Source organism: Coturnix japonica, chromosome 18, assembly GCF_054131305.1.
Source record: "Coturnix japonica strain WE chromosome 18, WE-NBRP24, whole genome shotgun sequence".
Lineage (NCBI taxonomy): Eukaryota > Metazoa > Chordata > Aves > Galliformes > Phasianidae > Coturnix > Coturnix japonica.
This window is the reverse complement of record NC_140680.1, coordinates 2,269,112-2,282,739: the sequence shown is the minus strand read 5'-3', so window position 1 is coordinate 2,282,739 and position 13,628 is coordinate 2,269,112. Positions and strand designations below refer to the sequence as shown.

The 13,628-nt window shown below is 51.1% G+C and overlaps 1 protein-coding gene across 12 annotated transcripts in view; it reads left to right on the top strand.

Moving 5' to 3' along the window:
• ARHGAP26 (Rho GTPase activating protein 26) overlaps positions 1-13,628 on the top strand; it is a 97,883-nt gene that overhangs the window by 64,126 nt on the left and 20,129 nt on the right. For 9 of the 12 annotated variants that reach the window (XR_014935580.1, XR_014935585.1, XR_014935584.1 and 6 more), the window contains 3 exons: positions 6,875-7,034; positions 10,544-10,682; positions 13,178-13,331. Coding sequence is in view for 5 of the 12 variants with exons in the window: in XM_015875478.3 (XP_015730964.2) it covers positions 6,875-7,034; positions 10,544-10,682; positions 13,178-13,331 (453 nt within the window). In the remaining 7 variants the exon portion in view is untranslated. The remainder of the gene's footprint in view (positions 1-6,874; positions 7,035-10,543; positions 10,683-13,177; positions 13,332-13,628) is intronic. The other 3 variants (XR_014935581.1, XR_014935583.1, XR_014935582.1) reach the window with 1 other exon arrangement.

Genomic DNA, 13,628 nt, shown 5'->3' with positions numbered 1-13,628 from the left:
TTGTCCTCTTCCTAACTGGAGCCAAGCCCACAAAGATCAATAAGAATCCCTTTTGCTGTAGTGCCTTGACATTATTATAGCAAGTATAGCCAGTTGTCTGTTTATATTTTGTTCCTGAGTGGGGGGGAAATCCCAGTCCAACCCAGCCCAGCATTGAGTGCTGCTGTGTTGTGTTGGATTGGGGCTGACAGGCTGTGCACAGCGCCGTGCCCCCAGCAGTGCAGGGCTGTGCAGATCTGGGGTTTGTAGTGCTGGGGACAGGCTGTGGTGGGGAGATGGCTCAGCAGATTAGTCTGAAATCGTAGTGTGACCGTGCTGCAAGGCTAATCTAATTACAGCAGCTAACTGGAACCACCTGTAGCTGCATGGGAAGACAAAGGCTGCGGAGGGCCCTGCTCCCCTCGCAGCGCCTCTGGCGGGGCTCTGCTGGCTCTGGGCTCCACCAGGCTCACACGCATCTGAAGCATTAATGAAATCTGCATGTTTTTACCGTAATGGCTTCGTTTCCCTTGTTCTCTTTGTTTGTGTGTTAGGCTCCTGGACATACGATTAGCTTTAAGGCAGTTTGTTAGGGATTTAGTTTTCTAAACAAGATGGATTTGTTGGGGAAACTCTGTAAACACTGGGTGCTGGCCGAGGTGTAGCGCGGGCACCGAAGGCAGCAGACGTGCCGTGGAAATGCGGCAAGCGTGAGCTGCAGATCTCGAATGGAATGTGGCTGCAGAGCCAAAGGCTGAGCTCTGCGTTCATTTGCTGCTCAACTCCCACTAAGGTCAGCCCTGGAGCGAGCTGAACCTGAGTGGCTTGAGGCTGTGGGGTGAGGGGCTGAGGGAAGCAGGGCATGGCACTCACCCACACGCCGGTGTGGGAATGGGTTTGTCCTGTGCAAAGCTGGCTGATGGGAAAGGGTGCTTCGCTCTCAGAAACAAGCAGATGCGGGCTGTGCAGCATAGCGGGGCTTTGCAAGCACAGAGGAGTGTCCCTCTGTGCTTTCCCTGCCTCCTGCAGAAACCATTCGTGTGCTTGGGTCATGCAGAGGAAAAGGAAGCACTTAAGCAAGGTCAACGGATGTGCAAATCCCTCCAGCAATTGCAGGCGTTGTCTCCTAAGATCTTGCATCTGTCTTCAAATGGCCAGAACCCATTTATCTGCTGTTGCTGTACAACCTGGCTCTGTGGTAGTATGATGGCCAGGCCCTCCTGACACCAGGGTGGAATGCTGTGCCAGGTGGGCACCAAGCTGCCTTGTGCTGGGAATGCATCCCCTGCCTGCTGGGGTGTTCTCTGCCCAATGCTGGGGCTGAGGGTGATGGTCCCCACTGCCAGAGCCTTCCTGCACATGGAGAGGTGGCTGTGGTGCCTGGTATGAGCTGCCTCTCCCACTCTGTTGGCTCCTCACTGGTTTCGTTGTTAATGGGAAATTCTGCAGAATGAAAAAAGTTAATAATCCCGTAGGTGTTCTCTGTGTTTTTCATACTTGGCTTCCCGTAACATGTGAGCGAGCAAAGGGTTTTGTTCTACTTCTGCAGATGAACTCTTCACCTCCTAAAACTGGATTGCCAAGAGATCAGCCGTTTGCATTTGCTAGTGGCTTTCTTTCCATGTTGCTTTGCCCAGCAGGCCCTGTGCGTTCTGAAGAAGCTCTGCTTTGAGCTACAAGGAGCACGCACTGGAGGCTGCAGCATCTCTAAGCAGGTTGCGTCTGGTGTCCCCAGAGAACATGGGAGTCCTATGTCTGGATCTGATGCTGGGTTGCTTACATTGGACTGGGGCTTGTGCCAGTGGGGCCAGCAGCACGCAGCTGTGGGTGCTGCCACCTTGACACCACGTGCTGTCACCCCTGGGAGGGATTCTGTGGGGTAGGCATTGGGGGTGGCATGTAGTTAACTGGATTCTTTGTAATCGGTTATCACAGTGAAACTGAAACTGTGTATAGAAACAAGAGCAGAGTGTTTTTTGGTATATATTTTTTTTAAGCCTCTTGGTGCATTTTACATTTACATTTTTCATTCTCTCTTGGTGCTTTATCAGAGGGCTGTGCTGATTTTCTTGTTGCAGTGTAAAAGTGCTGGTGATTTCTGCTCTTCTCCAAACACCAGCCTGTGTACCGACGGTGGTGGCAGTGCCAGGGCATGGGGCCATGGGGACACCGGCACTGCTGCACAGCCAAAGCCACACTGCGGGGCTGTCCCTAATGGGAGAAGTGACTGTTGTTATTGTAATTAGAAGAAAGATGTAATTAAGCGGAATGGGCTGAAGTTCCAAATGAGCACTGTGCTCACACATGGAATTAGGGAAGGAGCAGAAGGTTGGGGTCGGGATGTGCGCTACAGGAGCTGCACTCAGTGCCATCCCACCTCCCTAGAGTGTGAGCTGCAGTGGCACTGCATGGCTGCAGTGTCCCCCATTGTCACCATCCTGTTGTGCTCCTGCAATGCATTCCCCCTAAAATCTGGCATCCAGCTCAGCTTGCCAAAACCAGAGGTGCTGCATGTAGAGGTGGAGGTTTGCTCTGCAAAGCCTGCGCTGCAGCACCATGTGTGCTTTACTTGCAAGTTGCAGCGTGCATGGTATTCACACTGATGAGCCTTACCGACACCGAGGTTAGCATTTGTCCTGTGCATCTGTTCAGTGTGATACGAGCACTTTTATTGCCCTGGGAGCGAACCCAAGCCTCCAGCTGTGGCCAGATCCACCCGCGAGAAGAAGGGAACCTTGTTGCAGCAGGACGGCTCCCAGCACGCAGCGCAGAGCGGGGAAACCTGAGAGCCGTGAGGCTGCTGGCTGGGCATTGCAGCTGAGCACTTTGTCTGCTGTTGTTAGAACATTTCTCCTTGTCTGTGCTGGGAGGCTTTGTGCCTCCTCTTGGACCTGCTGGTTGTATCCTGTCCCAGCAGCTCCATTGTGCCTTCCTGGCCATGAGCAGCCCAGAGGTGCCATATCCAGGTCTTAGCTCAATGGGGTAAGTGAGGGCTGTGCAGTTTGCAGGTGAGTCCTTTCTGTGTTTGTGCTCTCTGGCTCAGAAGCTGGAGCTGCCCCAGCTGCACTGCAGCCCATGGCCATGCCCTGCTCCAGCCCTGCCCCACGCATGTGCTGTGCAAGAGCTACTGCTGAGTGCAAAAGAAATCTCCTTGGAGTGACTTGGAGATGTGTCCATGATCATTGTTCTCAGTGCGGTCTTCAAACTTGAGCTATTTCTTTCCTGACACACGTTTGTTTTTGACAAAACTCCACACAAGGGTCTCCAGATTTTGGATCACACCGATGTTCCCACTGATGACCTCACTGACAATACCCCTTTCATCTCCAGGCGTACAGCACTCCTGCATGCTACCCCAGAGCAGCTGCTGCGACTCTGCAGGCAGAGCTGTTGGGCTGTGTGCTGGGCGTCCCACTGCAGCTCTACACAGCAGCCCCTAGTCCTGGGTGCCCTCCATGCCCTTCTCCCAGCAGCACCGCCTCTCTTTACCCCTTCCCAACTCCCTTCCCTTCCCTGCCCCACCTCCCTACCCCCCCTGCAGTGCTGGGCTGAACGCTCGCCCTGCTTCCACCTACACGCTCATCAGCTGCAGCCCAATTAAGCTCCATAATGTGCAGGGATGACTTGAATGCACCCAGGAACATTTCCCAGAACTCATTAGGTTTTATCCCATAAATACCTCCAATTGTGTGCTCAAGCAGCTGCCCACTCTCTGTCCGGGGGTGCGTGTGACCCAAATGGCAGAGATGGGACTGGGGGAGGTGAGAGGGCCCTGGCTGCCCCCGGAGCCATCCTCAGTGCTATTAGGTAAAGCAGTGCCTCTGCCACCCAGCTGTCTGTGCTCATTGTCTGTTCATGTTCAGTATGCAGCAAACTGCCTGAGCCATGGTAGGGCTGCTCACCCCCTGATCGGGTTTTCATGTTAACTGGAAGCTTTGCTGGTGGTGATAGACATGAAATGTGGTTTGACCTTGTAGCAGTGTGGTATAGCAGTGTTGTTTTCCATCATGTAGGGCTCGTTAGGATGACTGTATTGTTTTTTGGACGCTGGGCACTGCTGCAGTGTGGGATAGCTGCTGTGTGGTGTTCCTGGGCCTTCTCCCACTACAGTGAGTCAGTAGGGAGGGAATTGGGTCCCATAATTGGGTTTCCATGCAGGTGAATAGGAGCTGTAAACCAAGCTGGACAAACTGGGTTTGTTGACACCTGTAAAATAAAGGAGTGCTGGGACAGCATTTCCCACAGCTCGCCATGCCTCAGTGCAGCGCATTTGTTACCTGATGCTGATTTCAAGCCTGTGCAAAAAAGAAATATTTACCGTTCCTGTATGCTTCCCCTGCACTGAAGCCTGACTACCAATTACTCTGTATTAAATTATGTTTGGTCATGCCGGTGATTATACAGTATCCAAGCAACCCAGGCATAATCTAATTTAGCATACAACATGGATTTGCTCTGCTCCTCTTCTCATTTGTTTCTCTGAGAGTGAATGCAAAGCTGAGTGGCTGCGTGGCCTCAGGGCCGTGGTGCTGCAGGGCTGCAGCAGTGGCAGTGTTTGCATCAGTGCCTGTGATGCCGCAGTGGGTGCTGGCAGAGCAGCGGGTGCTGGGAGGGACAGCCCATAGCCAGCCCAGAGCCCAGCTGTGAGCGGCCACTGCTGCCCAGGGAGCAGTGCTGGGTCCCCACCTCCCGTCTGTGCTGCAGGAGACTGCAAAGTGTGGGTGGAGAGAGCCCTGAGAATGGACCTAGCTAAATTACTGCCAGTGCAATTGATTTCAGAGTGCACCGAGGGCCAGGAAGAAACAGCAGGTTAAAAGGAAAATGCAGCAAATACTTGGAAACCTTCTGGAGGGCAGCTCTGGTATGGAACGAGTGATGTCTGCAGAAAGCATCTGTGACAAACACTGGCATTAGGGACACTTTGGGATGAGAACACCCCATCTTTAGAAACCAGGGCATTATTTGCTGGTACAAAGGCAGATGAAGAGGTATAATATATAGCAAATCATCATGTGGATAATGGATGTGGAATGTGAAGGATGTGAGAGGTGAATCATGTTTTGTAGCATAGCTTTAGTAACCATTATAAGGGCTGCTGGTGGAAAAGTACCCGCAGTGCGGTGCAGTGCAGCGGTGCTGTGCCACCCTGTTTGTTCCAGTAGGGACTAAGGGCTGTACGGTTACAAAATATTGGCCCTTTGCAGAGCTGGAGCAGCAGGGCACAGCAGAGTGGGGCCGTGTGTGCAGTGGGGCCGTTCCTGTTGGACACCCATTAACGCTGCAGTCCGTAATAATTAACAGGACCAAGTAGGGCTGCCTGGCGGTAATAAGTCAATGACAGGGCAATTTATTAGAGTGATGTATTGCGTGATAATGGTATTGAGAAATGAAGGGACCTAATTTTGTAAGACTCAGATCAATTTGGTTGGTTTTTTTTTTGGTTTTTTTTTTGTTTTTTTTTTACTAAATGAACATTGTTTTAATAACCACAGAAGATCGTTACAATTATTATTTTATTAGTACTATTCACAGCTATTTCACTTTCAGTCTTTTGAAACCCAAATGGCAGCGTGCGAGTGTGCGTTTGAAGTACAGATGGTGCTGCAAGGTGAAAGTTCCAGCGGCATTTGTAAATGTCTGTTAGGGAGGTGTGGGAGGAGGAAAGAGCTCTGTGTGCATGGCCATGCGGCCATGCTCTGCAGGCAGGGGGGGTTCTCAGACACCACCAGGAAACATCCAGGGCTTCCTGACAGCGGGGAGGTGATGGGTGAAAGGGACTTCTGCACCTTCAGGTTCTGTGCACCTTCAGGTCAGAACCTGAGCCTTGGGCATTCTCAGTGGGCTGGTGTGAGCTCTGTGGGGCTGGGGCACGTGGCAGGGCCAGAACATGCAGCAGACCAGTCTGGGGCTGAGGCTGCATGGGACAGAAGCTGGGAAGCTCCAGTCATCCCAAGGTCTGCTGCTGCTGCCACCCAGCAAGCCCTGTGTGGGATGAAGAGTAAAGAGTTCTGACTCAAATGAGATTTGGATGGAGAAGGATAGAAAGCTTATTTTGAGTTTACAGTGTGCTGAAATTAGCTGCGTCTGCACACAAATAAGCATTGCAATCTTAGTTCTGTGATCAGCAATAAAAGCTCATGGCAACAACTTGTAGCAGTGTCTGAGTCCTCTGCTCCCATATGCTAGACTAGTGTGTTTCTCCAGGGGAAGTGGGAGAGAGACCACAGGGAGAAGGCACTGCTCTCCAAGCGATGGGTCAGGTTCTGAAGTCACTGAGCTTCCTGGTTGAAGAGGGCAGGAGAAAACCACAGTGACTTGTGGCAACAGGGCTGTGGGCTCCTGCTGCACGTCCTCCTTGTCACCTCCTTGTGACTTGCGTGTCACTGTGTGACATGTCACCACATGGCCTGTCTGGGAGCAAGGCTGGAGTGTCCATGTGTCCCTGGCTGGGAGGTTTACTTGCCTGGACCCCTGCAGGCAGCCTGTTGGGGCTGACCTGTGGTGAAGGAAAAAAAGATGGGTGAGAAAGGATTGGATTTTGGAACATATGAGGTCACTTGTTCAGCTGGAGAGCAGCGTGTGTCAGAGGTCCAACAATTTGTTTTTAGAAGGGTTTCAAGCATTAATGATTCAAGATGTTTTCCTGGGAGTGGTTTGCAACATGAGCCTCAGTGGCCGGGGAAGTGTTGGGGTTTTATGGGATTAGCCAAATCCTGAGCTGCGGTGCCTGCCATAACACAACACTTAGGGCTGTACTTTTCCACGTGGCTGAGGCTTCAGGGGGCTCCCCAGGAGTGATAGGAAAGCAAACAGACTCGTAAGCCTGGTGCCAGGCAAGGATGGGGGTCCATCCTGATTGTTCCCATCACCTACTTTTGTTGCTTTTCTTTTGCAGAGTCGCAGATAACCACAAGCAGAACCTGATGACTGTTGCTAATCTGGGTGTGGTATTTGGGCCAACACTGCTTCGACCCCAGGAGGAAACAGTTGCTGCCATTATGGACATCAAGTTTCAGAACATTGTGATTGAAATTTTAATAGAAAACCATGAGAAGGTAATGACCTTACTTGCTTCTATCAGTATGGTTTATTTCCTACGCCAGATTTGTCACTTTGCAAGCTGCAGCCCGTTTCCCCAGGGCCCTCCTTGCTGTCTGTGGCCAGAAGCCACAAAGGGCCCGGCTTGGTTCCTGCTTTTCTGACTACATCTGTGTTTATCCAAGCACCGACTTTCTCCTCAGAGCTGTTCTACTGTGACACGATGCAGTTGCGTCTGTCTGTTGCAGGGATGCTCCCACCTGTTGCTGGCTCTGCTGGTGCAGCACTGCAATCGCTCTGCTGCAGCTGAGGGGCTCTTGGCCCTCCCATGGGGTGTTCACTGACCCCTGGGGACCTGGTCACCTTTGGGGTGATAACAGGAGAAAGCTCTCAAATGAGTGCCTGTGGGAGGCCGTGTAATTCTGCACATGGCAACACTAGAACACTGAACATGAGCATTGCTCACAGAGTGCTTGTGCATGCATGAGGTGGTGGTGAGGCACAGCAACCTCCAGGGCTACTGGCCAGAGATGATGTGTTGCTGCACTTCCCATGCAGTGCTACTGGGGGCCTGTGTTATGAAAGCAGCCAGGGCCAGGGAGATGAAGGATGTGTTGCTCGGGGCTGTCTGCTACTTGGGGCTCTCTCCAGAGACTGTTAGTCCCCCAGTTCCTTCCATGTGTACGCTGCAAGGCTGAGTCCCACGTGCATGTGGTGCAGGTGTCAGCCCTGGGGCTCACCCTCCTGATGCTGTCAAGGGGCAGCAAGTGCAGGGATGGATGGGGCAGTTTGTATGTTGTTGTTGAAGTTTCCTCCACAGGCAGATATTTAGCATGGAGGAGCTATTTTCTCTCCCTGTGTGGGGTGCAGTTACAGAGATTGCTTAATCATGGGCTTCTGCAGAGGGGCTTGTGAGCAGCAGCCATGAGCCTGTGGCTGAGCCTCAGCCCTGTGCTGAGCAGCGTGCATGAGCCTTGTGGGGCTGTTGGTGGCCATCTGCCTGTCTGTTCATCCATCCGTCTGTCCATCTGTAGTGTCCCAGCGGTGGCACCGGGAAACCATTCAAGCATTGTGTTTCTGCTGTGGGTGCACTTTGCTGACCCTTTTCTTGCTGAGCTCCTTGGCTGCCTTCTCCTTGCAGGTCCTTGCAGAAGCAGGCCCTCAGACTGGTTCTTGTTCCATCCAAAGCTGAACCTCCTCCATCAGGTGGCACCTGGGGGGATTGATGATGGATTTCTGCAGTGATCGCCTGTGTGGGCTGCAGTGCTGCTCACCAGCAAAATGACACCTGGTGCTGCAGGGCTCCCGAGCGCTTCCATGGCTACCCTTCCTTAGGAGTAATTTATGGCACCAGCAGAAGGAAAAGCAGTGACTGGGCTGTGTGCTACCGTCACACATCGACTGCGGGTGGGCGTATGTGCTGCGTGCTGTCTGTGCTGCTGGGTGGCTCTCATGCAGTGGGTACTGATGGTGCAGGATGGAGAGATGCTGTTTGCGCTGCCCATGCTGCATGCAGGAGGCAGTAGGACCTATGTCCCCATTTCTCCAGGAATGATCCCAAGAAAGAGGGAGGTATCAGGAGGCAGCAGCCAGGAGGAAAATCTCCTTTAAAGTCAGTCCTGGTGCGGGTTCGTTCCCTCTTTAGGACTGTTTAGTTTCAGTGTATTCCTTAATTTGAATTGATTGGAACTCATTGAAGTTTCCCCGCAGGAGCTGCTGTAGGTGATTAGCAATATGTGAGCCCTCTGTGCTGTGCTGCTGCTGCTTTATATTGTTTTACGCTGGTGACTCACAGCCACTGTTTATGATTAAGTGCATTCTCAGGGAAAATGTAATTGATTTGAATGGTTCCTGGCAATCAGCGACTGTCTGGTATTACATTATATTTCCCTCAGGTAAGTGGGACGCCTCTCCTGTTAAAATTGCTGTTGTCACTGTGTAACAGTGGGGCACAGAGTGCTGCTGTGTGTGTGTGTGCCCTGAGCTGCAGTGGGGCAGATGGGAGCCCTGAAGCACCGGAGCTGGGGCAGATGTGCAGTGTATATTTGTGAGAGCAGCACAGTAGCATAACCTGCTTCAGGATACGTGTGGATTGTGTGTTTTTAAAGGGATAAAATGGTTTTTCTGCTGTGGCTCTGGGTGTTGCCATGACAAGCAAACTGAGAGTGGATCCTCTGCAAGAAACCAGGGATGCAGTGCTGGAAAATTGCAGGTGTCCATCCATTTTATTTTCCAAAGCGGCTCCTTTAATACTGCTCTGGAAAAGGCAATTTGTATGAAGTGTTGGGAAATGATGAGATCAGTGCACGGTGCTGCTGGTGTTCCCTTCAAACCAAGGAGGGAGCAGCTGACCTGTGAGTGTGTGCAGTGCTGACGACCAGCAGGACTGGTCTGAGCATCACTCAGACCCCAGCAGTGCCTCAGTCGGAGTCAGAATTAACACTGAGGTCAAAGCCCTCTGCACCCCATCTTTATTTTCTGCAATTAGCAAAGCTTTGTAGCAGCGATGCCCTTGGCAGCGCTTTTAATTCCTCGTGGTGTAAAGCTCTGCACCACTCCTGGCTGGAGCTTCCAGCTGAGGCTGGAGGGCAGCAGCTCCTTGCAGAGCATCTCATAGGTTTGGCTGTGTTCCACCAGGGGCGCGGGTTGCTCCAGGAGCCTCCAGCTGCACAGTGAGCACACGGGGGCTGTACGTGCAATTTATGGAGCCTGGCTGCTGCTCTCCCACTCTGATGATTAAACTGTCTCGCTCTCTCCGTTAATTGGACTCTGGGATGGGAGAGTTATAACGCAGGTCTGCACGGTGAGGAACGTGTCTCAGTTATTTTTCTTAAACTGAAAAGTGAAACAAACTGGAGAAGCATTGAAATGAAGGAGAACAGAGCTCCCTGTGCTGCTGCGGAGGCTGGCAGGGCTTCTAGGGGTGTGATGCTGCAAGACCACCCCTAGCAGGAACTGTTTCTTATATTGGCTCTGGGTCCTCTGAGTCCTCCCTGTTTGGAGCTTCAAAATAAACTGGTGCTTTTGGAAAGGCAGCTAGCTCTTGTCTTCCCTTTGTTGAGAGTGGTGTTATTTAGCCTGGGTGCTGTGTGCCACCCTGAGGGGTTTGGGAGGTGGCTCAGTGTCAACCTGCCTCTGTGTCCTGGTGGTCCAGCTGTGCCCTACCCTGTCCAGCTGTGCACTGCCATGTGTGCATACCTGAGTGTCTGCTGGGGTTCTTGCCCTGGGCCTTCTCCCACCAATACCAATACCTGCGAGGGCACTGCAGGCCCTTCACAAGGAGCAGCCTGCCAGGTTGTTGTGGTTTGTCACATTTTGCACTGTACACATTTGGTGAAGAGTGGAGAAAAGGAGTGCAAACAGAATGGGAATGTGGAGTTTAGGAAGTCATGCCCCAAATGTTACTTCATTGAATGCGTTACCTCGGTTGGTGCTGTTCCTTGGTGTGATGGCAGGATGCTGCGGGCAGAGAGCTGCTCTGCTCGAGCAGGTGATGCTGAGGAGATCTCTTTGTTGGCTTTAACAGATATTTAACACTGTGCCGGAGACACTGCCATCAAACTCACAGCTGCTGCTGTCCCGTAAGAAGAGCACGGACTCGAAGCCTCCGTCGTGCAGTGAGCGGCCGCTCACCCTATTCCACACTGCGCAGCCCAATGAGAAGCGTAAGTGTCCTCATCACCCACCCCCATCCCGTGTCACTGCACACCACCATTCCCCTGCCATGGAGCACAGCTGTGCTGGTGCTGATGAAAGATGCATCCTGTAAGGGGATAGGGCCTCTGCTCCCTGCACTGCTGTGCTGATGGAGAGTGCAAAGCCTGCCTGGCATCCCAGGCTGCAGCAGGGCTTGGTGCAGGCTGCAATAGTTAGGAATAGAGTTGCTGCCCCTTCCCACATCCCTATCTGCTGAGGGACACATGGGGTGTCTGGAGTTGATCCTCATTTCTTGCTGGATGCCCGCAGGCACTTTTCCTTTTACAGACACAATGAGCCTGGCCAGGAGGTTCTGTATTTTTCTGTGGAGTAGGTGATGTGGTCATTTAAAAATGTTGAAGATCATCTCTCCATTTTGGTCTCTATTTGGTGCTCCAGATATGTTGGTGAAGGAGTCAGCATCCCCTCCCATCTCACTCTGCACACGGCTGTCTCACATGCTACAGAGCAGAAATACACAGCAGCAGTTTGCTGTTCTGCTCCCGGAGCTGTGACTGAGCAAAATGCCACAGCAAAGAATCCTTTGCTTAATCTGTACATGGTATCAGCCCTTTAAAAAGGAGGAAATAGAATAAAGGGACGGTTTCCAATTCTGCCGTTCATCTCCCATCCTCTGTAGATGAAACACTTCCAGTTTCTTGGCTGATAGGGACTTTAATTCAATGTTGGCTGGTAGCTGTGTCTGAGATTACACAGACAATTGACACTGATTTGTGAGGCTTACAGAGCTTATTTTCGAACTTTAGCCTCAGGCAGAAAGTGTTTGGAAACAACTGGATGTGGCATCTGAATAGGCTGCAGGGCACTGCCGGGGCTGTGCAGCACACAGAACGGTTCTGAAAACTGTGCTGTTGGATTCCAAGACCAAGGAGTGCTTTGGATCGACCTCTTTGGGGCTTTAGGCCCTTTGGCAGGTTTATTTCTCCCTTATTTCATCTGCTGGCTGCTGTGTCTTCCAGTCAGTGTTTGGAGAGTTCCCTTGATAGCCTGTTGGAGGCCAAGATTCATGGTGTAGTTTCAGGAACCCAGTAACGTGTGTCAATGTAATTATCTCATCCTTGGCATTGGCTGATCTCAGGATGATAGCCTGAGCTAAATGGGGTTTGAGCCTTTCACCCGCCTTGTAAGCTCTCTGACTTTGTCCAGGCACCATGAGAATCTGGAGCACAGTGAGTGATGTGAGGAGGAGTGTTGGTTCGCTCTCCCTCTCTTTGCATCCATGGCCTTTTGGTTTTCCTTAGAAACAGTGGCAGAGGGCTCACCCAACATCACACCGCCCTGTCCCTGAGGCAGTGCTGCTCCCAAGCTGTTTTCTAGGCATGCAGGGGGTCCTCTCTGCTGTGTGCTCAGGATTAGCTCTCCGTGTAGCTCAGGAGTTTCTCTTACACAGCTTTCTCCTTCTGTGAGTATTCATTGTTGACTTAATGTAAATATATAGTTGGGATGGGGTCAAGAATAGGGGGTTCTCTGTAACTGTGTGCTTTTCAGTAGCGATTTCATCATGTCAGTGTGCACAGGGGATACAATTTCTTTGAAAGATTTGTCATTAAAGTACCACTCCTTGTGTTTTCCAGCAGTTGTCTCTTTCAGGAAACATCATCACAGAAGTAGCAGTTCTCTGCAGTAGAGCTGCTTTCCGTGCCATCAGTGATGATAATTGCCTCTCCCAATTACAATTACAATTGCTGCTTATACGGGAAAAGCATCTTATGAAAATGAATTAATGTGATTTTAGGTAATTCAGCATGGAGATGAGGAGGAAACCCATGCTGGGGAGGTTGCTTTGTGATGCATAATATTTTCACACCTCAGTGCTGAAGTTACACAAATAAGGGGGATGCCTCTTAGCACGGAAGGATGAAGGGAAACAAGGAGATCTGTGTCCAGGCCGGGGCAGTGAGCTGGGCGGGAGAGCAGGCTTTTCTCCTCACTGGTGTTATCAGCAGTGCTGCATTGTGGTTGTAGACCTGGGCAGGAAAGGTAGATTGTGGCTGATGTCACGTTTAGACTGAAACATTCTTTGTCTGGGATAAACTTTAATTGGGTGATCTGTCCTTTTCTCCTTCCAAAACTGTCATCCTCTCTGAGGTCCTGTGGTACCAGATTTCAGCCACAGACAAACTCATTCCTGCACATAGTTTCGTCCCTTTCTTTCTCGGGTTATGTGGCCCTTTGAAAGTCTTTGGGAATATAAAATATTAATATATTGAGTAAAATTAACATTTTCATGCTAAAAATGCTATTTGTTTAAAATATAGTTGCAGCTTTGAAAAGATAAAAGAATAGCTGTTCCTTCTCATACTTTAATGCATAATGGCTGGGAACTCAGTGCCTGTGTGTGGAGGTCTGGTGAGATGCTGCTGAATTTACGTTAGGGAAGGGGTGATGGGCAGCAGCCTGGCTGCCTCTGTCTGACAACTCTTGGTTTTTTGGTGCTTTCCAGAGGAAAACAGAAACAGCATCATCAACTCCAGCCTGGAATCCGTCATCTCGTCCAATGTGAACAGCTTCCTCAACTCCAACAGCGCACCCCAGTCCAACCTGAACACAAGTGATCTCGAACTAGAAGTAATTAAACCCAACAGGCCAAATTCGCTGTAAGTATGGTGGTAATTAGTGTTTTGTAGGCTCACCGTCCTTAATCTTTAATCAGGGCTGTTTCTCGCTCTGAATCCCAGTAGTTTGTTGGAGAATGCAATTTAATGCTTTAATTTTTAATGGGTGCCTAGGGTGCGTCCTGCACGTCTTGGTCTGAGCTGTGGGATCAGCAGTGTGGGTCTGCTCTGAGCCTGCGGGCTGTGCTCCAGGCTGAGCCCTGCATTGCTGCTTGAACTGCTTGACCCATCTGGAGATAACTGCAGCAAACACAAAGGACTATTCTTCTGACTTAAATC